The sequence below is a fragment of the Galeopterus variegatus genome, unplaced genomic scaffold, assembly GCF_000696425.1.
Source record: "Galeopterus variegatus unplaced genomic scaffold, G_variegatus-3.0.2 Scaffold982, whole genome shotgun sequence".
NCBI lineage: Eukaryota > Metazoa > Chordata > Mammalia > Dermoptera > Cynocephalidae > Galeopterus > Galeopterus variegatus.
The window spans coordinates 117600-144760 of record NW_007727093.1 but is presented as its reverse complement, the minus strand read 5'-3'; the positions used below and the strand labels follow the sequence as shown (position 1 = coordinate 144760).

The window sequence follows — 27161 nt, the reverse complement described above, 5'->3', positions numbered from 1 at the left end:
TGGCCGGTCTGTATGTGGGATCCGAACCCTCGGCGGGAGTGCCACCGCGCTCCCAAGTGGCGCACTGTAGCAGTGCGCCACCGGGCCGGCCCTGAACAGAAACTTTGAGTGTTAAAATAAATCTCACGTCTCACTCCTGTTCTCACCCCCTGGTTGTGCAAATTCTTTACATCCAGGCTGATTATTTCCATCCCATTTTCTTAGGATTATTGCCAAGTTAACATGTCTGAAAGCAAACTTGCTATTAGCCCTTCTGAGCTTGCTCTCCTGACTTCGTTCTGTCCTTCTGGTCTTCCAGGCTTCAGAGCTTTGAGCCTTCTTGAACTTGTTCTTCCCTATTCCTCTATCTCCTCTTTCCCACTGAGTCACCAAGATGTGTGAATCTTCCTTCTTCACATCTAGCTTTGAATCTGTACGTCTCAGAGAAACTCTAGAAATAAGTGCATCTGGAGGATGCAGAAACTACCCACGATATTTTACAAAGTTGCTAAAACGGTAGCAAGAGATCATGAGAAACGGGAGAACTATGTATCCAACAGGGCAGGGAGCTTGTAAGAAGACAGAAACAAAGCTCTTAAATGATTAGAATGTCCCCTGTATTAGTTTGCAAAGGCTGCCATAACCTAATACCACAGACTGCGGGGCTTCAACAACAGAAGTTACTTTTTCCACAGCCAGGAGGCTGAAGTCCAAGATCAATGTGTCAGCAGGGTTGGTTTCTCCTGAGGCCTCTCCCCTTGGCTTGCAGACGGCCACCTTCTTGCTGTGTTCTCACATGCTCATCCTCTGTCTGTGCTCACATCTGTGGTGTCCTTCCTATTCTTATAAGAACACAGTCATACCAAATTAGGGCCCACCCTTGTGACCTCACGTAACCTTAATCACCTCTTCAGAGGCCCTATATCCAAACATAGTCACATTCTAAGGTCCTGGGGGTTGAGACTTCAATATTTTCTGGAGGGAGAGGGATGTGATTCAGTCCATAACATCCTCATTGATGAAGAAGAAAGGAATTCAGCAGAGAACACAGTGAGGGACTCCCTAGCACTTACCGGAGAGTTTTGTAAAATGATAGAAAAGATTTCAGCAGGAAAAAGAAATTAGGCTGTAGCACATGTGACACAAGGATTCGGAAGGTTAAGGATGTGTAAAAAGCCATATATAACCAACAAATCCACAGAAATTGACACCCAATGTGATGCCAGCCTGACGCTGTATCTCTTGGCAAAATGAACGTAACAGTGATTTTGGAAAATGTGCTTATTTGGGAGTTCTTCTCAGTTTGAAGCAGGGAAGCATGGAGGGAGAGACAGGTGGTCAGTCACTAAAAAGTGTTCACCCAAAGGACCTCAAGGTTGCCCTGACACATCAGATTATCTTGAGTCTGGTACCTCTGCCACCCTCTGAAAGACAAGAATTTTGGTGGTATAGATTTATCACAGAACTTTGTACCAGCCAGAAAAAGCTGAGCTGGAATTGATAACTCTCTTCCAGTTATTTGTTGCTGCAAAGCTGCTGTGAGTGGGCGGCTGGCCTGGTGGGTGGAATAATGGTCCCCTGTAGATGTGCACATCCCAATTCCTGGGACCTGTGAATATGTTATCTACAAAGCAAATGGAGAATCTTGAGACTGAGAAATAATCCTTGATTTTCTAGGTAGATCTGATGTAATCACAAGGGTCCTTATAAGAGGGAGGCAGGAGGGTCAGAGTCAGAAAGAGACTGGAAGATGGTACCTGCTGGCTTTGAAGACAGAGGAAGTGGCCATGAACCAAGGAATGTGGGTGGCTTCTAGAAGCTGGAAATGGCGAGGGAACTAATTCTCCCCTTGTATCTCTAAAAGGAACTAGCCCTGCCAACACCTTGATCCTAGCCCAGTGGGACTTCTGATGTCCAGAAGTGTAATAACAAATTTGTATTATTTAAGCCACTAAGTTTGTGGTAATTTGTTATAGCAGTAATGGGAAACTAATACATCTGGTTCAACCTAAATATCAGATCAAATACCTCTGGGTCCATGCCAGTTCCTTTAAAGGTGGGATGCATCTACACTTTCTCCACGTCCACTCTCCCATCCCCCAGACACCTGTGGGGGCTGGCCTTTCTTCCAAATACCCAACCTTGGCTGGCTGTCACGTCAAGGCTCTCTCTGCTCCAGGCCTTCCAAGCACTTCTGGATGAAATCTTTTGGTAGTTTCCACCCCCAGGCAGACACCCTTCTCGGCAGAACATCAGTTCTTGCTACAATGATGAGTGTGAGTTTCACAATCCTGATTTGGCTCTCTATAGGTCAATCTTAAATATCTCTAATTTACAGTATGCTCCATGCACCTAATTACCTATTCCAAACATTTTTCCTTTTCCCTAGGTTTAAAGTCCATTCCTCCCTCTCCATGTAACTCAGGTCCCTGTGGACTTTTCTCCTAATTCTTTACACCGTGTTGAGTGAACACTTAGCATTTAACTGCATCCTAAAAGGCAGAGCCAATTCCAGAGAACATAGATTTTATTAAAGATTCTGTGGAAAGATGAATAAGAGGGGGTTTTATTCAACACCACAAAGCACATTTTAATGAAAATCTCCTTTAGATGCTTTTTTTCCTCCTTCCAAAGGTCTTCAGCTGCTTCAGCCTCATTCCCATTCCCAGGTGGGAATAAGATCAATATAACCCACATCTAAATCTATTCCTCTGGCTGGGAAGTTCCAGGATTGGGGCTGGGGAGGACCATTGTTTCTTTAAATTCTCCTCCAGGCGATGCAACATAGCGTCAACCACACTGTGAATATGCCCTTCCCTGCCCTGTCTCCCATCCTTAAAAGAAAGGAACAAGAGAGAGAGCCAATGAGAGAGACATCATGTGGGTGTACAGGCAGAGTCCCACAGGAGGCCAGCCAAGCAGAGTGGAGACAGATCACCCAGGTTTTAATCCTGTCTCTACCTCGGACAATTGCATGACCTCGGGTGAAGTCCTGAACCTCTGAAGTGCAGCTTCCTCATTTTAGACAGGAGGCCAGCCAAGCAGAGTGGAGACAGATCACCCAGGTTTTAATCCTGTCTCTACCACGGACAATTGCATGACCTCGGGTGAAGTCCTGAACCTCTGAAGTGCAGCTTCCTCATTTTAGAATGGGGATAATAAAAATTGCTTCTTCTGGGGGAGGTGGTGAGAGGAGATGAGATCACACATGTTTAAGCATCAGCCATGTGCCTAGCACATAGTGAACAGCACAGTAGCATTGGGGACCCAAGAGCCACTCACCCTGAAGTCTGGGGGAGATGCTGACGGTCTGAGCACCTGCCGCTTTTTACCCCGCCAGCTGCTGGCATCACTGCCTCTGACTGTGACCCCGAGTTCCATTCTTTTGCTCCTGGTCACACCCTACTCCTGGGCAGGTAAGTCCAACAGGTCGCTGCTTCCAGATTTGACCACACCCAGTCCTGCAGACATTTCTCCCTGGAGTAGCGTGTATCTTGTAATTGAAATTAAGGCTGTTGAGGCAGAAATAATCTCGTAAAGTTTATTGGGAGCCAGATGTGAGGGATAACCCAGGAAATACCTCGCAACACAAAGTCAGAGAAGTGCTCTGAAGTTTATTACAAATAACAAAAGCTTTAGAGACAGAAAACGCTGAAGAAAGCAGAAACAAAGAACAAAAGGCAGACTGGTCATTTCAAAGTCACTTTCCTTGTAAGGTGGGGACAGGGAGACAGAACGGTAGGAAAATAAATGACTAGTTAACATCAGGTTACTTCAGGCTATCTCTTTTGTGTTCATAACTGAAGATTTACCTCTTTTTCCTGACTTCTCGGAAGGGGGGATCACAACCTAAGTGACGTGGAACTTAGCAGGGGTGACTCCATCTTGATTTTTAGTCTGGACTTTTGGGGCCTAGTGCAGGAACTTAGTCCATAACAGTGGCCTCTGATAATTTTTATTGAAAATTATCATCCTTCCCATGCAAATAGTATAGCTCTTTAACTCAAATCCCAGCAAGACAGTGGATAAATATGTAACCAAAGATCAGAGGACCTGTGAGGCAATTCTGATCGTACAGAGGGCAGTTGGAAAGTCTTTCTGTTCGAGAGGTCTAAAAGCTTTTTCTGGCCAGTTTTCCTCTTCAGAATCGTGGAATAAACACTTGTGTTGAGTCGCATGCTGTGCTTGAACGAGAACGGGTGAAAACAAATCCTTCTTAAATGACTGCAGTCTCAGGGATTTTGAGTCAGTCGTGGTTCAAATCTTGCTCTTCTGTGACTAGCTGGGTGACCTGGGGCAGATCACTTCACCTATCTATGCCTTTACTTTATCATCCGTCAAATGGGGGTGACATAACAACTGAGTCAAGGGCAGTGTTTCTCAACCTTGGCACTGTTGATATTGGGGAGTAGAATCATTCTGTGGGGGGTTGTCCTGTGCCTTGAGGGATGTTTAGCAGTATCTGTGTCCTCGACCCACTACAGGACTCATCCCAAGTTGAGTCAAATCTTCAGACATTGCCACACATCCACTGGGTGGCAAAATCGCCCCCAGTTAAGAACCTCTGGTGTCAGTTGTTGATTTAAATGCCTCGACCCACTACAGGACTCATCCCAAGTTGAGTCAAATCTTCAGACATTGCCACACGTCCACTGGGTGGCAAAATCGCCCCCAGTTAAGAACCTCTGGTGTCAGTTGTTGATTTAAATGCATTGTGGGTTCTGAGTGCTTAGCGCAGTTACTGGTATATAGAAAGTACCCTAGTAAAAGTCCTCGCTACTGAGTAATAGTAATAATAGTTGCCCACGACAACAACCTGTTTAAAATACATTAAAATTACTTTACACCAAGGTAAGCTGCCTTAGAGATTCTTACAAGTCTGCAAACTAAGGGAATCCAGTAGAATTCACAGTTCCAGCCTTGAGCCTTGTCTTGATCCAGAGTTGACTGGAATCATTCCTGGACTTTTTCTTGCTGAGCTGACAAGTCATCTAGCCAGTCCCTCAGCTGTTCAGTGGTGTGACGGGAAACCAAGCCTGAGATTCTCTTCCCCAAACCTTCCAGGGTTATTGTGGGTGAAGAGAAAGGGTTAGAGAGAGACTGAGGGAACTTCTCCATACTGAGTTGTGTTAGATGTTTACATGCCTAAAATCATTTAATTCTAACATCTTCGGGATGCAGATATTAGTTAATTTCCTAGATCAAGCACTCTCTAGCTGGTAAGTGGTAGAGTCAGGGTTTGAAACCAGGTCTGTCTGTATTCCTCCAGCTTCTGTGTTCTTCCTACTTTTCCAGGCAAGCAGGGGGCATGAAAATACAAACCTTAACTCTGGTCTGTTTAAACGATGAATAGGAAGTATTAGCAATTTAGGGCTGTCTCCCACACCTGTGCTTCTCAAATGCTAGCATGTGTGGGAATCACCTGAGAATCTTATTAAAATTCAGAATCTGACTGAGTTTGTCTAGGTGGGGCCTAAGATTCTTCGTTTTTTTAACTAGTTCCTAAGTGATGTTGGTGCTACTGGTCCCTGGACCATACTTGGAAGTTTCAACTGCATCAGAATCACCAGGAGGGCTACTAAAAACACAGTTGCTGAAAATCAAAACCATAATAAGATAACACAGCCACTAAGATGGCTATCATAAGAAACAAAACAAAACAGAAAATAGTACATGTTGGTGAGGATATAGGGAAATTGGAACCCTCATATACTGCTGGTGGGAATATGAAATGATGCAGCTGCTGTGGAAAACATTTTATAGTTGCTCCGTGATAAGTTAAACATAGAATTACTATGTGATCCAGCAATTCCACTCCTGGGTATATACCCAAGAGAATAGAAAACAGGTGTCTAAACAAAAACCTGTACACAGATGTGAATAGTAGCATTATTCATAATAGCCAAAGGTGGAAACGACCCAAATATTCATCAGTGAGTCATTTGATAAATAAAATGTGGCATATTCGTACAATATTTGTCAGGCTTAAAAATTGATGAAGTACTGATACTTGCTACAATGTGGATGGATCTTGAAAACATTATGCTAAGTGAAAGAAGACAGACATAAAAGGCCACATATTGTGTGATTCCATTTATATAAAATGTCCAGAATAGGCAAATCCATAGGGTCGGAAAGCAGATTAGTTGTTCCTAGGGCTGAGAGAGAGGGATGAGGTTATTAGAGGGTGATAGCCTCAGACATTGTGTAAGTCTGTTTTCTGTTGCTTATAACAGAATACCTGAAACTGGATAATTTAGAAAGAAAAAAATTATTTCTTACCGTTTCAGAGGCTGGGAAGTCCTTGGTCCAGGGGTGTATCTGGTGAGGGCCTTCTTCTGGGTGGGAGCTGTCCACAGGGTCCCAGGGTGAATAGGCAATCACATGGTAAGGATGGCAAGAGCTCTCTCATGTGCTCTCCTTATAAAGCCACCAGTCCATACCCATGATAACTCATTTCTGCATGAATGGACTAATGCCATCAGGGATCTTAAACACTGATATAAAATGTTAACTGCAAGGTAGATCTATGAGGTTGAACTCTACAATACTGCCATGTTTTAGGTAAGAAATGGTCTGATTTTGGCAATTTTGCAGGATTTGATGTAATACAAAAGACAATGTGTCTTAAATGTTTGGTCCAAAGCATGTTTCTACAATACTGCCATGTTTTAGGTAAGAAATGGTCTGATTTTGGCAACTTTGCAGGATTTGATGTAATACAAAAGACAATGTGTCTTAAATGTTTGGTCCAAAGCATGTTTTTATTTAGATTGACAATGTGGGATATGATCTAGTCTCACCATAATTCATACATCATATTTATTGTCTAAGTTCATTTTGTGCTGCTATAACAGAATATCTAGGTAATTTATAATGAACAGTGATTTATTGGCTCACGGTTCTAGAGGCTGGGAAGTCCAAGATTCAGGGGCTGCATCTGGTGAGGGCCTTCTTGCTGCATCACAATGTGATGGAAGGTGGAAGAACGAATGAAAGGGGGTCAAACTCCCCCTTTTATAATGAACCCACTCACATGATAATGGCATTAATCCATTCACTCACCCTCATGGCCTAATCACCTCTCAGTAGGCTCCCACCTCCCAGCACTTGTATATTGGAGATTAGGTTTCTTTTTTGTGTGGTGGTGGGGGGATTCAGTTTCTGACACATGCTTTTCGGGGGACACATTCAAACCAGAGCAACTTAAATTTAGGCTCCCACCTCCCAGCACTTGTATATTGGAGATTAGGTTTCTTTTTTGTGTGGTGGTGGGGGATTCAGTTTCTGACACATGCTTTTCGGGGGACACATTCAAACCAGAGCAACTTAAATCATACATGAAGCAGTACATCACCATGAAGTCTCATGTTCAGAAATATGTGACAAAAAAGCCTAATAGTTCAAGATTTAGTATTCAAAAGAATCACCTGGATTAGTTTTAAAGGCAGATTATGATTTAGTAGTTCTAGGGTAAATCCTAGTAATCCACATTATAAACAGGTGCTGCTAGAGATTCTAAAGCAGGCGTACTATTACTCTGAGAAACATTGAACATATGGGGCCTTTGGGGCTAAGATATTATTGTGAAAACTTGAGTAGCACTAGTAATAGAAAGCCCTTATACAGAGCTTACTTTGTGCCAGGCACTATTCTGATATACTGGTTCAATTAGTTTTCACAATAACCTCCTAATGCATGTGCTATTATTATTCTTAGCTCACAGATTAAAAGGCAGAGGCACATAAACATACAGTGACTTTCCTGAGAACAGGTGGCTAACCAATGGCAGAGCTGGGATTTGAAAACAGGCAGTGTTGGCTCCAGAATGCAGATCTTGACCACTGCCCTCTGCTAACTGCCTTCTAGTTGGCCAACCTACATCATCTATAACAATCATGGAGAAGTAAGAACTCACTCTAATCCCCCAAACTGGGGTTGCCACACAACCAACAGTGTGACTTTGAACAAGTTGCATTAATTTTGTTGGCCTTTCTCACCAGTGAAAGGAAGAAGTTGGATTTCAAACGCTAAGAGTTTGAGAAACTAAAAGTCACTTAAATAAAAATCAGTTGGTCATTTGTGCCAAGATGGGAACTAGTTTAATGACAGACTGTTTGGTGCCAATGTTGTGTTGAAATTACATCAGTTAAGCTTTGGGACTCTGTTTTAAGCAACAGGGTCAAAGCTCAAATGAGCATAAACCAAAAATGGAAGAGAAATTTATTAGCTCACCAGTTGGCTGGGACCAAGTTTTAAGATGAAGTCATTGTAATTTCCCCCCACCTCCAATTTCCGCTTTCTCCTCCAACACTCCTGCCCTCTCTTCTCCTGCGTGATTTTCTCTGCTTACCTTTTCCTATGCTGTAGTGAAAATAGCCCCCAAGAGCTCCAGTCTTCTATTGATAATGGTGTGACAATACACCTAAGTAGCTAGAAATAATAAAACCATCTCTTCTTCACCATCCTTATCAGTTTCAAAGAAGGACTCTGGCTAAATTTGGGTCACATGCCCACCCCCAACCCAATCTCCATGTCTAGGCGGTGGAGTATTATGACTGGCCAATCTGGATGACTCAGTGAGAAGAACAGAATCATTGACTGACAGCCTTCCTAGAAAGGGAGATGAGGATAGGTATGTTTTAAAAGGAAATCATCTGCGTCGGACCAAAACTTTAATGATAATGTAAGAATAAAGATGATAGATAACATGAAGTATTCCAGGCACCTATACTTCAATGCCCATGCTCTTTTTTAAAAAAGTAAAATTTGTATTGAGATAATTGTAGATTTACCTGAAGTTGTAAGGAATAAGAGAGATCTTGTGTGTCCTTTACCTAGTTTATCCCAGGGGTTAAGATATTGCAAAACTATAATACAGAATATGGACATTGATACACTCTACCAATCTTATTCTGATTTCCCCAGTTTTATTTGTATGTGTGTAGTTGGTTTTATACAACTTTAACGTCCCATGTTCTTTCTAATTATGTTGCGTGGCTTTCAAATAATTGAGGCTAGACAGCCAAATTCAAGGCACAGTTTCATTAAGTGCTTGGAAATGGCTGATAGCTCTACTAAGATGGTCTTTTAAAAAACCAGAGCTAGGTAAAGCACTGTGGTCCTTGAACCCATGCTCCCTCTGTGTGAAGAAATGAGCTCAATGTTTTATGGGAGTCCAGGAAGAGACAGCTGAAAGCCTCTCTAGAAACAAGGGTCTGTTCTACCCTTGACAAACTGTGAAGTGATGATTTAGGTCTCCCTTAAAAAATGAGCTTTAATAAATGTTAGATGTGGATAGGAGCCATATTTTGTCATTTCAAGTGCTGATGCTGAAAAATTTAACTTTTGAGTGAAGGTAGGACTCAGGCAAGAGATCTCAGGGTTAAGAAGCTATTCTCCCATGGATGAAGGATGCCTAACTAGAAGAGTAAAAGGGACTTAGGCAGGGAAAAGGAATTAGTTGAAAATTGATGAACAGACATACAAAGGAATCCATTGTGAAAGCAGGAGAACAAGGACAAACACATGCACAAAAGCCATGTTTGATTTGGTGAAAATCACCAAAGGCTTGTAAAGTCAGTGAAACCAGGATGCATGAAAAGATCAAAGCAAGGGATACTGGAGTTTCTCCTCCCACCCCTGAACAGTTGTGCAAATGTTCCCCCCACCCCAAAGCTATATCCACCTGGAACCTCTGAGTGCAGGTTGATCATGCTGGAAGGTTGGGGGCTGGTGGTCAGGTGGTCTTTATCCCACCTAAATCACATTTCACTTAAAAATTGGGTAAGATTGACCCTTAAACTTGGTTTGTCATTGTACCAGCTGTGATGGAGGAACCAGGAAAGGCAGAAGCAGATGAAGCCACAGAATGGGAGTGACCAAGAACAGGCACTCACCTGGTACAGAGGGCCCTGGGCTGCCTTTGTCTACCTCATCACCACTGATACCAGTTCCTGGCATGCAGTAGGGGCTGATTAGATATTTATTGGATCAACAGATATAAATACAAGACTTGATTTTTTTTCTCCCATTATTCCCACAGGGGGCGTCCCATTAAAAAAGTTGGCAGCCTATAGCTCATCGAAGGCAGCTCTGACCATGTTTTCATCAGTTATGAGACAGGAGCTTTCCAAATGGGAAATTAAAGTCTCTGTCATCCAACCCGGAGGCTTTCGAACGGGTAGGTATCTAAGTTTAAGAGCCCTGCAATGTCCATCCTGGAAGGGATCTTGAAGGTCCTTTTGGTCTCATAGAGCACAAATTGAACCCCTCGGTGTTGTCAAAGATGAACACAGCCAGACATTAGTTAAAATGGTAAAAACAGGTTTTATTCAGTAACTACTGACAGTAGGGGAAAGAGCTGAGCTCCATTCTGGTTTATGCGGAGGCGATTTGGGCATGTTCAAGGGAGAATGAGGGAGGGGGGAGACCGGGGCTCAGTAGAGTTGAAGTGAAAAGGTACAAAGGGTCGGTCAGTGTCGGTGACATGGGGTCTATGAGCTGGCAGCCATTGAAGTTAGGATTCCATCTTCCCAAGAAACTGCGAGACAGAGGCCCTGTCCTTTTTGATGATTCCATTAAAAAAAATGGCTCTCTGGTCCTTGCGAGAAATGCTTTGAGTTGCAAGAGATACATATTTAAAATTGTAAGTCTTTTTTAGTGAATGTTCCATGAAGGAAGGTCAGGGCCCTATCATCAGGGGTGCATTGGCTAGAACAAACACTAAATTTTCCTGGCAGCATTGAGCCTTTCTAGGTAGGCATTTTAATGAGGGGCTGGTGTCATCCTAAGCACAGGACCTTATGCTGCTAGAAGCTGTGCTAGAGTTTGGTCAAGTCTCTTGAATGGAGTTGACATATGTCCAGATTTCTGCAATTCTCAGTGTCCACCGAAGAGGGGTAGGTGTGGGGTGGGGCCTCATTTAAGAACCAAGGGGCAAGTGCCAGGTTCGCCAATGTTTGGTTGCTCCCCTGCTGTTTTCCACAAAGGAATTGAGTAGGGTCATAAGTCATAAGCAAGCAGAGACCATGCTGGGTTAGAACCCAGGTCTCCTGATGACCATGTGGTTAAGATATGGTTTTAAGGATTCAGTATCATTGTTATAGGTAATATTTCTGGAGAGGTGTTTTTATCAGGCACTAGGCTACCCACGTTCTATAATTCTTTCCCGAGGTTGTTGATCTTATTTTTTGAAATCAATAAATATACCATTTATGCAAAAAATGCACCACACACACATAGTTTAACAAGTTATTATAAACACTCATGTACTGAACACCCAGATCAAAAAATAAAACCTTACCAGCACCCAGAAGCCCCCATATGATCCTCTCCCATCCCCCAATAGATAAACACTTTCTGTAATGATCATTTATTTGCTTTTCTTTACAGTGTTACATCCATACACACATCCCCAAACAATAGAGTTTGGTTTTACCCGGTTTTGAACTTTGAATGAAATCATTATGAGTATGTATGAGGGTACTCCAACAAGTTCGTGGAAAAATAGAATCAAAAGATAATGTGAATCTTTCCACAAATTTGTTGAAGTACCCTCGTAAGTATTTTTTTGTGTCTGGCTTCTTTTACTCAACATTATAATTTTACAATTCTTCTATGTTGTGTGTAACTGAAGTTAATTTGCTTTCATTGCCATGTAGTATTCTGTGAACATGCTGCAATTTTTCTATTGTGATGGGATGTTTGTGTCAATTCTAGTTTGGGACAATTACGACCAATGCAGCAATGTGCTTTCTAGTATACGTACTGTGGTTTTTATGTACATAACTTTTCCAGTGACACATACCCAGGAGTGGATTGACTGGATCATAGAGTTTATCTATCTTCAGCTTTATTCGGTAATACCAATCTGTTTTCTAGAACAGTGTTTCAATTTATAATCCCACCCTTTCTACATATGTTTTAATATTCACCACAACTCTGAGTGGTAGGTTTAATTGACATGATTTTGGTACGTGGGTAACACGTCCCAGGGTGGGAGTCTGGCACACCATGACAGTGGGGGATTTGAAACCAGATCCCTAAGTGCACTGCCTGGGTTCTTTCTTTTATACCAGCCCACCCCCAGTTTAAAGCCATTTGATGAACTCTCTGAAGGCAAGAGGCCAGATAGCAGAGGGTAGGGAACTCAAGTTTGGAGAATAATGTTTCATATTTATATTTAATTGAAGGTGGGGGCAAGAAAAAGAATCTTCAGGAACACAGACAAGGGCCTTCTGAAGGCATTCAAAGAGACTTACCAGATTGTTTTAGTGCCCTACAATAAGAATAGCTAAAACATGTTGCATGCTTAGCAGATTTTTAATCACTTTCTGTGCATTATCTTGCTTGATCCTCACCTATGAAGTAGGTATCATAATATCCCTGTCTTTCAGTGAGAAAACTGAGGCTCAGAGGAGTTAAGGAGCTCCCCAAGCCATAGGGCTGGTATGAGGCAGAGATGGGATTTTGATCCAAGTCACATTAACATCTTCATTTGTATCTAGCTCCAAAGTGGCCACTGGTGGGTTGTATGTGTCCAAAGTGGCAGATGATGATTGATAAAGGCTGATGGCTTTGTCACCCACAAAGAGAGTTTTGGGGACTCTGGACAGGGGACCTACAAGAGTGGTCAGAAAGTCCATGAGGTGCTTAGAGAGGGAGGCGGTATAGAGGACAAGGACCCCCCAGCCTGTGAAGGCAGAGATGTGGAGAGGTAGCGGGAGGGAGAGCGGCTCACACAGACATGTTTCTGAAGACCCAGAAGCCTCCAGAGTAATTGTCAGGGTAACCGTTTCCTTAAGTGAGGTGTTGTGCCTTCATGAAAAGAAACGAGCGAGCGCTTGAAATGCCATTTGTGTTTCCAGGAGTATAATTGGATTTCACGGGCTCACATATCACACCAGACTCCCCACTGTCCTGACACCCAGGAGTGACCTGAGCTAGCAAACCGAGGCCAATCCCCACAGCTATCCCCAGGCGATCGTGCACTTTGCAGGAGGGACCGTGAGTGGCAGCAACCTGTTTGGAATGTAATCTAGCAGTTCTTGTTAAAATTCAAAATGCACGTGCCTCTTGGCCAGGCAGCACTTTGGGGAATTTTGCCTATAGAAATAAAGCTGAAATACAAATGGATACACTGTGCAATTCAGCATTGCTTGTAATGAGGAAACCAAGGAACTACTGGAAAGTCGGTCGAAAGGAAAACGGTCGACTAGACGCTGTTCAGTGGAAAATTGTGTGGCTCTTATTTAAATCTATAGCCACTGACCAGGAGGGAGGTCTTTGACTTATTACCAAGCAAAATAATAAAAAAAGCAAGCTCCTGGAAAATATGTTTATTAAAATCCTTTTTTTTTATCTTCCTGGCAAAATAAAATTAAACCAAAGCCTTCTGTGTATATATATATATGTTTGTAGGAACAAGGAAGAAATGTAGAAGAGTATACACAAAACTGTTAATGACCTCAGAGGAGATAAATTTTAAAAATGTGTACATCTCCTTATTCACTTTATATAATGAGCTGGCATTGCTGGTATATTTTAAAGTAAATATATATTACTTAATTTTATATAATAAGTAGGCATTGCCTCTGTATTAAAAACAGATAGATTTAATCATATGTAGTTCATATATTAAAATTAAAATTTATATTTAAATTATATTAAAATTACATGTAATATATATATTTTAAAATTATGTTTATTATATAGATAAAATATTTAAAGTTATGTGTTTAATTTTAAATATAGAAGCAGGCATAACTTCTATATTAAAAAACTGTATATGTATATATGTGTGTGTACAGCCATGCACTGCATACGACATTTGGGTCAATGAGGGACTGCATATACGACTATGCCATATGGCCTAATGTGTAGTAGGCTATGCCATCTGGGTTTGTGTAAGTGCACTCTACGGTGTTCCCACAACAACGGATTTGCCTAACAGTTCCCAGAATGTATTTCCATTGTTAAGCCACGTATGACTGTATATATATATATATGTACGTATATATATATAGTATATATTATACTGTAGACATTATATGTTGTACACAGAATAGTCTCCAAAATACATGCACTAGAATGTTTGTGGCAACAGTATTTATAAGAGCCCCAAATTGAAACAAATTGAAATGCCCATCACAGTACAATGGGTAAATAATTTACAGCATGTTTATACCATGGAAAACTATGCACCAAGGAGAATGAACACATGATACATGGACGAATCTCACAAACACAATGTTGTGTAAAGAAATTGATGCAAAAGAGTAAGTACCCTATAATTCCATTTACGTAATGGTCAAAACCAGGCAAAACTCATCTATCCTGTTAATCAGGGCTGTGGCTACTGGGAAGGGGTCAGAGAGGGGAGACTTCAAGGCTGGACCTGTTCTGTTCTTGATGTGTTTGCTGGTTACACTGGCTGTTCAGTTTGTGAAAATGCAGTCATCAGTGCACTTTTCAGTGTGTAGGTTTAAAATTGACAAAATTGCCACTATAAAGCGCATATTTTAAAAGGCATTTGTAAATGCCCATCCTTCCGAACAGAGGTCAATTCACAACTGCCTGCTTCTCTGACTTGGCTGGGCCTTCCCAGCACCTGACCCCTCCTTTCCTCTTGTGTCCCAGGTATTGCAGGCACGATTGACATGTGGGACAAGCAGGAGAAGAACTTACTGGACCACCTGAGTCCTGAAGTGCAGGAAGACTACGGCCAGGACTATATCCTGGCGCAGAGGAACCTGCTTGGCTACATTGACAAGTGCTCCAGAACGGATATCTCCCCAGTGCTCCGGGATGTCCATCATGCTGTCCGCGCTAAGAGCCCCTCTGCCTTTTATGCGCCAGGAAGACCGTCTTACCTGATGCTCTGCTTTGTCTCCCTTTCCCCTACCAGCCTATTTGATTACGTTACAGAAAATATGTTTAGCTCAGGAAATCTCAAGCCCAGAGCTCTAAGCATGCCTAAATTGAAGAATAAGGCCATGTAGGCAGCCGAAGACCCCAAAGCAGTAGGAAATGTTATAATCTTGGAATAAAAGGGAAACTGCGAGCTTCCCATTAAAGTTGTTTTCTACTTTGCATTCCCTGTGAAATTTGTTGGTCGAATAGGACTTAGTGGTGAGAAGGCTAGAGAGTAGAAACGCACACAATGGGGAGGACTGAGTACCTACTGTGCACGGGCTACATTTCAGATATTCTCTAGTTTTCATTAGAAAACCACGGTAGATGTCTTCACCCCTAGTTAATAGGTGAGGGAATTAGGATCAGACAGGTTCATTGTCACAAAGCTGGTAAAAGACAGAGCCTGAATTCAAATCCAGGTTGGACTCCACTGCCTGCCAAGAGAGGAGGATCAGAAAGGGAGAGCTGAAGGGAAAGAGAGAGGGGGAAGGGAGAGGAGGAGGCGGACATGGCAAGGGCAGCCGTCCAATTGATCCCCAAGGCCTTTCTCACTGTGCATTGATAATCCGTAAACTGCTACATCGAAGGTGTTGGATTCATTGTAGATCACCCGGGCTCTGTGTGTCCCCTCTCCCTTCCTCTACCAGGAGATAACAGGATGAGGTCTCCTATCTTAAGCAAGCCCCAGAGGCCTCCTGCAGACCTAGGGCATGTGGCTGGCTGGTTTGGTGTTCAAAGTAACCATCACTGTCACCTGCATCTGAGCATCCTAGGATGGAAAAGACAGCATTATTACCTGGAGGAGCCCCATCCAGGGGAGCAATGTCAGATACTAATAGGGGTGTGGCCAAGTTCAGCAGGGCGTGGCAAAAGGGGAGGGGCTGGTGAGCCAAGTGTGCACATGGGGAACCAGAACACCTTGCTCATTGTGAGCTTCCATTTGTTCTGTTTCCTTTCTAGAATGTGGAGGCTCTTTTCTATTTTCCATGGAGATGTTGGGAGAATAGATAAAATAACGGGGCTCTGCGATTTTCCCCCAAAGAAAGTAATAACAATATATTAACATAAATATTTATGGAATATGAATTTTCAATGGCTGGTCATGCTGACTGCCCAGTGGTTATTCACCATTGCTTCAGGGCATAACAGAAAAAAAAAATCAAGGTTTAAGTGTTGATTTCCATAATGGGCATTTTCTGGAGATAACAGTTGCCAGAGCCGAAGCTTTCATTTGCTGGATTCAAGTGTTGTTGAGAAAGCAAATAGTTTGTTTAACCTGCAGTCCAAAGTTTGGAAGAACACAGGATTGTATGCTTCACTAGCAGCCAGTGGTTCTCAAAGTATAGTTCCTGGACCTGAAGTATCAGCATCACCTGAGAACCTATTAGAAATATGGTTTCTCAGGAGCCATCCCAGTCCTGTGTTAGGTTCCCATGGCTACTGTAACAAATCCACACACTTAGCAGCTAAAAACAACATAAATTTATTCCTTTACTATTCTGGAGGTAAGAATTCTGAAATGGGCCTAACAGGGCTAAAACCAAGTCGTCAGCAGAGCTGTGTTCCTTCTGCCTTTTCCAGCTTCCAAAGGCCTGCATTCCTTTGCTTGGGGCTGCATCACTCCAGCCTCTGCTTCCATCATCACGTCTCCTTCCCTGATTCTGACCCTCCTACCTCCCTCTTATAAGGACCCTTCTTATGACATTGGGCCTACCTGGTAATCCAGGAGAACATAGTACATTTTATGGCTTTACATATTACAAGGATCAGTGCGTGTAGAGGTAGAGATAACCCCCAACCTTTTTGGTAAACAATACCAGATACTTAGGACTTTCCGTTACCAGGTGCTTGAGACTTTCCGTCGCCAGAAGATTAGGACTTTCCGCTGTCAGGGGGAAGGGACTTTCCAAAGAGCCCAAAGTTCACACTGTTCCAGGAAGGGAGTATGCTTACCCAATTCCAGGAACAGCATGACCAGTTCCTTATCTGTAACTACCCGGGGGGGGGGGGCCGGGGGGAAGAGGAGAACGTTGGTCAATACCTCAGTCCTTCCTTTGCCTGCCAAAAGCTAAAAGCCCAATGGTTTTAAAAATTGCTTAAAGTGGCCAATAAACGGCATACAACTCAGCCTGTTACCAAAGTCTGCCTACCAAACTGTATAAAAGATGCTTGAGTTAAGAGCTCAGGGCCGTTTCTGTCCTGAAGACGGAGTGACCCCAGCATGCTGGAAATAAAAACCTCTTGCTTGATTGCAGTGGTCTCAGTCTCATGGTCTTTGTGAGGTGAGCCATCCTGGTGTGTGTGGAATTTGTGCATGGTGCACGGGTCTTACAAGCGCCATTATCATTGTGAAGGACCGTTTTTCTACTGACCACACCTACTGAATCAGGAACGCTGGGGGTGGAACTGGCAACCTATGTTGTCACCAGCCCTCCAGGTGAGGCATACGTGTTTGAGAACCATTGCTCTAAGCCACAGAGTAAGCAGGCTGCTGGACATGTGATCAGGCTACAGAAGGAGCAGGAAAAGCCCTTCAAAGACAGTGGGAGAGAGCTGGAGACATCAAGAGAGGTGGGACAGGAGTGTGGGACCTCCTTTCTGTTCTGTGGCTTCCCGGGGTTGAAAACACTATGAGGTATAGGGAGAATGCTGAATCAAGACCCAGTTGGGTCTGAGAATCCCAGAACAGAGAAGCTCATATCTAGTTCCCCACAGGAGTGATTCCACCTAGTTTGGGGTTACTTGGAGAGAAAATAAGCCACGGCATGGCCTATTTGGCCAGAGAAAGACTGACAACCTCTGACGGCCATCCCCATTGCCTTAGATCTCTCAGGCTGCTATAACAAATACTGTAGACTGGGTATCCTCTAAACAACAGCAATTTATTTCTCGCAGTTCTGGAGGCTAGGAAGTCCATGGTCAAAGTGCATTCAGATTTGGAGTCTTCTATGTGTCCTCACGTGGACAAAAGGGTGAATGAGCTTCCTCAAGCCTCTTTTTTCTTGGCCGCTGGTTGGTGTGGGGGATCTGAACCCTTGACCTTGGTGTTATCAGCACCATGTTCTAACCCAGTGAGCTAACCGGCCAGCCCTCAAGCCTGTTTTATAAGGGCACTAATCCCATTCATGAGGGTTCCACCCTCACGATCTAATTACCTTACCTCCTCAAAGCCCCACTTCTTGATACAATCCTATTGGGGATTAGATTTCAATATATGAATTTAGGGGGGACAAAAACATTCAGACCATAGCACCCATCACAACTCCCTTGGCTTTGGGTAGGAGTGGAAAGGTGTGGAAAAGTTGCTGATCTCCTAGGGAGAGTAGGAAAGAGTGCTAGGAATAAAAAAACAGGGTGCCCATAGGTGGGTGGGGGGAACACAGCAGCAGAGGCCACTGGGGGTGAGGGGCGCACCCTTGAGCTGGGGCTGAAGTGAGGACAGGAAATCTCACCTGGACGATGAGACAAACACCCTTTCTCCAGTGCCAGGAAAATATACCAGCTCCTAGGAACCTAGATCCTGAAGGAAGGACTAGGGAAAAGAGAAGGGGGAAGGGGGAGAAACTTGAATTCAACTGCATACGCATCTGGGAGACCCTGTTTTAAGCCAGAAGAGATTAAGTTACTTGAAAGTATTAATACGGTTCAAATGTATTTCATTTCTAGAACAATGCATATCATTGTTCAGAAAACAGAAGAGACAAAATGACATATAAAAATGACATACAAAAATGTCTTCATACCTTGATCGTGTCTGCACAGTAACTGATGTCCCTGTTTTATTGTAAGAAACCAGTAACAGCTAAGGGCAGAGCGAAGCCCCCAATGCCTCCACAATTTGTTGATTCGTGGGGAAAGCTGTGATGAAAAGGTGCTTTAACAACAGGACTCCTGGAAGAAAGTTTTTCTCCCTCTTCATCACTGCTGTCCCGCTCAAGGGCAGGATGTGAGGTGACTTTCATACCTGCCTAAATAGCATCACATGCAAAACTCCACCCACTCCTCTTTCTCTCTTCCCTTTCTGTATTTTCCCAATGTTGTCAGCAGGGAAAGGGGCCGTCCTCACAAGACTCAGGATAAGAGAGAGGGATTAGGAAAAGTAACCAGTGAAAATATGTTTTCTCTTATTACATAAAGAGCCAATAAAAGGCCTACAAATAAAGTTTATATTATTGGAATGGAACATTAGATTTCATCAGTTTTATTATACTGGTGATAAAGACCATGTTCTGGAATGTCCTTCTGGATGGTGTAATTCTGAGAAAGAGAAATTCCATGCAAACAGCTCTGAGGGGGAGTCGGGGGGGGGAGGTGGTCCCTCCTGCTGTAAAAGTCCCTGGTCTAGCTCACGCACTGTGCTCCTCTCAGGGGTTTTATCCAGGATACTTGCTCTGGAATGGCTCAAAATAACGTGTTTCTCTACTGATTTGTCTTGAAGGACAGTATCTTCCTTTGGGATATCTGGGATCGTGGGTGGCCATGGCAGAACTAGATGGGTGTTTCTGAGTCCTGGTGCAACACCCAGCTCAAAAATCCACATCAAGAAGTAAGAAGCAGAAGGAAGGAAGAGATGGGGAGCGAATTTGCAGGTTGAAGATAGGGAGACCTCAATATGCTTGTAGTGTGAAGTTGCTTACTCTTTTGCCTGCCCTGCATTTTTGGGTGGGATTTTGGTAGGACAGTGATTCAAGGGACCCCAACTCCCACCATAAGGGCAGGCATGTGACCCAGGCTCGTCCACCAACCTAAACCTTTGGCTCCAGTAAATTGGTGTGGGGGTGGGCACATAACTCAAGAAGGGCCAATCAGAGATATTTGGTGAGAGTATTGTTAATGGGCACTTGAGGGGGAAAGGGTGTCCTTTTCAGCTGCTGAGCTGTAACGTCCACAGTAAACTGAAGTTTCTAGAATCCACCAAGTGCAGAGTCTGGTAGAGAATGAAGCCAGGTTAGAGGAAGAAGAAGCAGGATGATGAAGAAAAACCAAGGTCTAACATCATAGTCTGAACCCCTTGATAGAGCTGCACCTGCAGATGTACTCTTTGGACTGGTTTCCAAGTTGAGTGAGCCAATAAATTTCCTTTAAACTAGTTCAAGTTGAGTTTCTATTTTGAGCTGGGGCTGAAGTGAGGACAAGAAATCTCAACTGGAGGATGAGACAAACACCCTTTCTCCAGTGCCAGGAAAATATACCAGCTCCTAGGAACCTAGATCCTGAAGGAAGGAATAGGGAAAAGAGAAGGGGGAAGGGGGAGAAACTTGAATTCAACTGCATACGCATCTGGGATACCCTGTTTTAAGCCAGAAGAGATTAAGTTACTTGAAAGCATTGATACGGTTCAAATGTATTAAGTTACTTGAAAGTATTAATACGGTTCAAATCTGTCTAGAGACAGATTCAATGAAGAGTGAGGAATAAAATAATGCTTGACAGAGAAAATGGACAATACCTCAATGTCCTAGGGGAGAAAGAAAGAGAGAAAACTAAAGACAAAAAGAGAGAAGGAGGTTAGCCCACCATCCGGTGCCGCCCCCCCATAAAAAAACAATTTTCCTGTTAAAATTTATTTGGGGGGTCTCATCCCCAGTCTGTGAACACAGTCTTTCTGGAACAAGAGGAAACAAAAGTCTGATCACTGGCAATTTTAGGTTATTGAAATCATGCTTGGCTAGGAAAACAGTGTAAGGTGCATTATGTCTAATGTAAGAAGGTATCTTGTCCTCGACCATCACAAAACTTATTTGCCCTATTGCAAAATATAGAGATGACTGAAGCGAGAGACCCAGTCTACCACAGGAATCAGGAAGATCAACGAGCAAACTCAAGACTTCTGTCCTAAATTGTTTGTTCCTTCCATGTTTTCCCATCTGTGTGATGGTCTTCTGGCCACCAGGCAATTGCCCTGGTAATTTTACTGCAGAGATATTTTTGCTTAGCTCCAGCTTCCCTTCTTCCTCCTATTTCAATAGTAGGCAATGGTTCACTGCTGAGTATAATGCAACCTCTCTCTCTGGCATTTCCCTGTGCTCTCTCTCCTGACTGTTCTAGATGAACTAATTCCACATAGAGAAGGTCCTAAATTAAAAAATGCTGCTCTTTGATTTGGGTATGGTTTTTAGGTATGAATTAAATGTCTGGGCAAGAAATTTTCACTGATGAACATGGAACACACATTTTCATCTTGATTGTCCATGGTGAGTAGCAAAATCGTTCTGAAAAATATGGGCTAGGCCAATACATGTCATAGTCATTGCAATGCTGGATTGTTTTCTTGAGGGTGGCAGCTGTCCACTCAACTTCCTATCTGACTGTCACCCCCCAAGTATAAGATCTTGCCAATGCTTTTCCTCCAACTGTAGAATCCACAAGGTCTAAATGTTGCTTCTCCCAGCATTTTAGCCGCTAGGACTCAGTCATATGAACAAACATGGAAAGTCGACTGAGTGACGGTGGCAGTCTCCCACACATGATAGCTGTGTGTCCTGTTTCTTGGTCTTTCAGTGACACTTGGTCCCATCATTCCAACTTTTTAAGCCTGGTGTTTCTTGATTATGTGAATTATATACACATTCAAATAACTCCCATTTTGGTAAAAGGCAGTCAGAACTGTGTTTCTGTTACTTGCAAACACAGAATTCTAATTTATATCATCATCATCATCATCATCATCACCACCACCACAGTGTTGTCAAAGGCTCAGTCCTGACACTCAGCCCCACATCTGCGTGGGTCTTCAGGGTGAATGGCTGTAAGAAGGACGTACCCCCTAGAATGTCCCTACGTGTGGGAGAGATGGCACGTGCATTCCCAGTAGCCCTCTCCTCCCCTCTTCCTCTGGTTAGGACTCTGCTCCCCCTGCCAGGACAGAGTTTGATGAGGCCCCAGGCAGGCCCTGGATCCCATCTCTCTTTTTTTGTTTCTACTGAGAAATATCTTTGTAATCCCAACTCGTCAAGTAGCCTCCCCCAGAGAGAAGACTGACAGGTGTATGGAAGGGTGAGACTAAGGCTTGACCTGAGCAGTTTGGGAGAGATGGAGGAGAGAAGGGTATTTCAGGGAGCACTTTTTCAGGGAGCTTAGAAAGGGGAGGCATAGACAGAACTGGAGGTTCTTCTTGCTTTAAGGTCTAGGGATTACTCTCCCCCAAAACTACTCCCCAGTGTTTTGTTTTTATTTTGTGTTGTGTTTTGAATCCTGGATGATATTGCTCAAAAAGGTCACATTCTTGGTGACAGACCAACGAGGTAGTATGGCAATGGCATTTGGAGTTACACAGTGCTATGAACTGAATGTTTGTGACCCCCGAAATTCATATGTCAAAATCCTGACCCTCAATGTGATGGTGTTAGGAGGTGGGTCCTTTGGGCGGAGATTAGGTTGTGAGGGTGGAGATTGGTCCCATCCCTCATGATGAGATCAGCACCCTTACAGGAACAGAGAGGAAAGAGCTTGCTTTTTCTCTCTCTCCGTGATGCAAAGATATAGTGAGAAGAGAGACATCTGCAAACTAGAAAGTAGGCCTGGATTTGATCTTAGAGTTCCAGCCTCTAGAACTATGAGAAATTAATGTTTGTTGGTTAAACCATCTAGTCTATGGTAATTTGTTATAGCAGCCTAAAGTAACTAAGACACACAGTGTTGGGTTCAAATCTTGGGCCTGCTGTTCAACAGCTGGATGACCTTAACTTCTCTGCATCTTAGGGTATTTCTTTCCTTTTTCTTTAAAAACAGGGGCAGTGGTAATGATAATCTCATAGAGTTGTTGTGAGGATTAACTATGATAATAATGCAAAGGGTTTGTAGAGATCCTGGGGATGTCACCTTGGGTACTACTAGTGACCTTACAGAGGTATGTGGTCCATCCACCCAGTAAATGGATTTGTTATAATCAAGACAAATGGGAAGATTAGGACCCAGGAGGAGAAGAAATCATCCTTCATTCATTCCAAGACATCCATTGGCACCTGATATATGTCAAGCATTATTGAGTTCCATCAGAAGATGTCAGGAAATCTCTGCTAGAAGGATCATGAGACCTCCTGATACCACATGTAACCAATTTCCTAAGTGAGGAATTTCCCAGTTTAGGAAATTTCCTGAATTTCCAAGGCCTATATACCCCTTCCAATAAAGTCATGTTCATCCACCTGCACGAAGGGAGATGACTTAAGCAGTGTGTAAATGCCCTTTGTTGAAATGTTCTTTCCTATAATTATGCATTGTTTAAATTGTCAAGATTTTTTGTTTGAAAATTACTCATGACATTTATATATTTTTTGAAAAATTGGGGAAAAAGATCGTTCATCAGTGTTTCAAACAAGGAAAAGCACACTAATTAGTGTCATCATGATCTTTTACTCTGTTCTGAGTGAAATGATAAAAAGGAACAGAACATTCTCCTTTTCAGGACAGCTGTGAACGGACAGTACAAGAAAAGCACAGGGAAAGCACAAGGGGGCAGAGGCTGAAGCTGAGTAAGTAATACCTGGCACCGTAAGCAGCGTGTAGTGAAGCGAGAGTGGAATGCCTTGACCCTGCTCTGTCTCTTAGTGTCCTGTGACTGCTGCTTTGTTGTAATTGAGGATGCAATTCCTGCCTTGTTGAAAGATTGAAGACAACCCCACTTTGGTAGAACAGGAAGCAACAGCACTGGGTGAGAAGCCATGGGAGGTGGGCGTGGGTCTAAAACAAAGACCACAGCCCCTGCCCTCCCAGACTTACTGTGTGGGAGACAGGAACATACTTTCCTCAGACTCCTGTGGTCAGTGTCCACCAAGACAGTGAAAACGAGAGTATCGACAAGAGAAACACCCCAAGATTGAAGGTAAAAAGATAGAAAAATATGTACCATGGAAACACTAATCAAAAGAAAGTCAGGATAGCTCTACTAATACCAGACCAAGTAGACGCCAAGGAAAGAAGCATTTTATACTTTCATTATATATTTTATGTATCATACATCCCACACACTCCAACTGGAGCTCAAATGTTTCTGTTCTGTGACTGCTGGTGTTCTGCCTTCTCTGATCTGATCAGAGGCACAAACGCCAACCTGGCTGTCTGCTTTGCCCACACTGTTAAAAGGAGGGAGTCCTCATTCAATCCCAAACTTTAGGTTTTCTCTTTCATCTCTTGCGCCCCGTGTTACCAGCTCCTTCTCCCACCCAATGAGTTTTTCTAGTGCTGCTGCCTTGTGTCAGCCTTGCTGCTAGGCACTGGGGGCACGTCTGAGAACACAACTGATGCATTCCTGCTCTCCTTGGAGTTGACACTGCAATGAGGAAGACAAACACACAGCAACTAAATAAACAAATAGTTGTTTAATGCAAATGTGTGATCAGTGCTATTGAGGTGAGTACCCACGGAGCTCTAAGCATGAGCTGTTTTCCAGCAGGGCAGGGATGGGGAGGGCCAGATCTCTGACAGATGCTCCAACCACCAAGTCAGCCACCACTGGCACTTCAGAAAGAAGCCAATCAAGATGAAAGCATTGGCAACTGGCCCCAGGAGGTGTAAGAAGGGTAACAGGTCTTCCTGAATAATGCTTGACATATCAGGCTGCCCAGGTCCCTCTAACTCAGATGCCTGCTGCTCCTAGAATCTCAGGAAGTGACTCCAATCCCAGTCTGACAGCTGTGGAGGACACGCGGTTCCACCCATCCCTAATCATAAAGCCCCACTGAAGGGTTTTAGCATCAGGTCTGCAGACCCTGGACCAGAAGGAGGAGCCTGTGTTCTGGTCTGAGGTGACAAGCTGCAGAAGTAGTCTCATTTGGGCACAGGCCAGGTGGCAGAGGCCCAACAGTGAGCGAGAGCAACTTTGGCCAAAGCTGAGTGAATGGATTGAACTTACTGGGCAGGGGCTGTGGCTGTTTTACATTATTTAGCTCACAGAACGTCAGGTAATGGACCTGGTTGAAAACTGGCTCATGCCTTTAGGCTGCCTTCTCTCATATCTACTCAGAGAAGCCTCTAAAGCAAGGCTGTTTTGCCCTGATCTTCTGGGCCTTCAGGGCCCTGAGTGTTACAAGGCTTCTAAGTCCAACCAAAGCCAGAATCCCTTCCTGTCTTCTCCAGTCTAAGTTTAGAGGAGATGCTAGCACCTACGGCACCTTGTGCAAATCAGTAAAAGATAGTCCACTAGACAGACTAAATCCCAAGGATGTATGGCTTGGTAAGGGGAGTGAAGGGTGTATTTCAGGCCCTTCTTACTGCCTTAGCAGGGTATGTTGTGAAGCACACGACCTGTACAACTATGCATGTCAGCCTTTCTGAGCTTTGTGACCTCTAGGGACAGTTTCTGTCTTCCTCTCTTTAAAATTCATCCTGCAAGGTCTGAGTCAGCATCAGACTCTGGGTGTGTGTGTGTGTGTGTGTGTGTGTGTGTGTGTGTGTGTGTGCTCAGTTAGCAATGGGAGAAGAAAAGGTGGCAATCTTGCCTGGATTCCACCTCCCTGATGAGGCCGTCTGCTCTAGGGGCACCAGAAATGACTTCGATCCTGAGCAGCAATTCATCAGGGACCCAATAATCACACAGACTCTGATAGGACACCCAGAGGCAGGGCAAGTTCGGAGTCTCAAAGTCCAAGCCAACAACCAGAAGTGATTATTATTACCTTTTACCTTGCTCTCTTCAGTGTTTGGCAGAAGGCTGTCTGGCAAGCATTCCTAGTGGAAGAAGATGTGGAGGTTGAGATGGGAAGCCAGGGAGACAACGGGTGGAGGAAGGAACTACATGGGGTGGCAGGGAATGGGGCAAACACACAGGGAAGGGGCCCAAGAACAAGGACGGAGCATGAGGGAGGCAGGGGGCTGCAGAGCAGGGGAGATGAAGAATCTTGGCTGGATAACATTGTACCTTTTTCGGGTTGAGGTGGTATAATCCAGAATGCTGAAGGTGCTGAAAGTCTGGATTGAGTTGGCTGTAACCTTCCTAGTAAAAAGGGGTCTTGGGCACCTCACTAAAGATGATACTGAATGGATAGTAAATACGTGACAAACTGCTCCATTCCATTAGTCATCAGGGAAATGCAAACTAAAACCCTTGTACAATATCACTTCCTGGTTACCAGGATGGCTGCAGTAAATAAGGCAGATGATTCCTACCTACCAAGTGTTGACGAGGATGTAAAGCAATCAGAATGGTTGCACATTGCAAATGGGAGCATAATTTGAAACAACTACTGTATTAGTTTGCTAGGCTGCTATAACAAAGTACCATGGGCTGGGTGTCTTAAAAAACAGAAATGTATTATCTCACAGTTTTGGAGGCTGGAATTCTGAGATCAAGGAGTCAGCAGAATTGGTTTCTTCTGAGGTCTGTTTCCTTGGCTTATAGATGGCTCTCTTCTCTCTACGTCTTCACATGGTTCCCTCTGAGTCTGTGTCCAAATTTCCTCTCCTTAAAAGGACACCAGTCAATATCAGATTAGGGCCACCCAAATGACCCTACTAACCTTAATTAACACTTTTAAAATCCTACCTCCAAACATGGTCACATTCTGAGGTAGTGGGAGTTAGGACTTTAACATATGAATTTGGAGGGAACACAATAGAGCTCGTAACAAACACATTGGAAAACTATTTGGAGGTATCTACTAATGCTGAAAAGATCCATACTTTATAAGCCAGTGGTTCCACTTCTAGGCATATACTCAACAAAAATGTATACCAATGTGCATCTAAAGACACACTGAAGAATGTTCACAGCAGCACTGTCTGAAATAACTCCAGCCTGGAAACAACGCGAATGTCAATCAACAGTAGAATGGATAAACAGTGCTCCATTCATACTATAGAATACTCTAGAACAACGAAATGAAGCAATAGCAGTTACAGGACACAGCAACACAGCTGAATCTCATAAATGTAATTTTGAATGAAAGAAGACAAATACAAGAAAATGAAATATTGTATGATTCCATTTATAAAAGCTAAAAACAGGCAAGCCTAATTTATGCTATTGGAAGTCAGGATACTGGTTACTTTGAGTGGGGGGATCATGACAGGAAGTGTACTTGAGGGGGACTCTAGAAGGCTGGTCATGTTCTGCTTTTCTATATAGATGTCGATCACACAAGTGTGTTGACTTTGTGAAAATTCATTGAGCTTTACACCACGGTCTGTGTAATTTTCTACGTTTTATGTTGTACTCCAATAAAAATTTACAAAGGGGGGAATCTTTTTTTTTTTTTTTTTCCTTTTTGTCTTTTTTTGTGTCCGGCAACGGATCGCAACCCTCGGTGTTGCTCCCGTACCGGCCCGGG

The 27161-nt window shown here is 43.5% G+C and overlaps 1 protein-coding gene across 1 annotated transcript in view; it reads left to right on the top strand.

Moving 5' to 3' along the window:
- HSD17B2 (hydroxysteroid (17-beta) dehydrogenase 2) overlaps positions 1–14981 on the top strand; it is a 66404-nt gene extending 51423 nt beyond the window's left edge. The window contains exons 4-5 of the mRNA XM_008574002.1: positions 10025–10162; positions 14620–14981. Of these exons, the coding sequence (XP_008572224.1) occupies positions 10025–10162; positions 14620–14981 (500 nt within the window). The remainder of the gene's footprint in view (positions 1–10024; positions 10163–14619) is intronic.
- The last annotated feature ends 12180 nt before the right edge of the window (positions 14982–27161 follow it).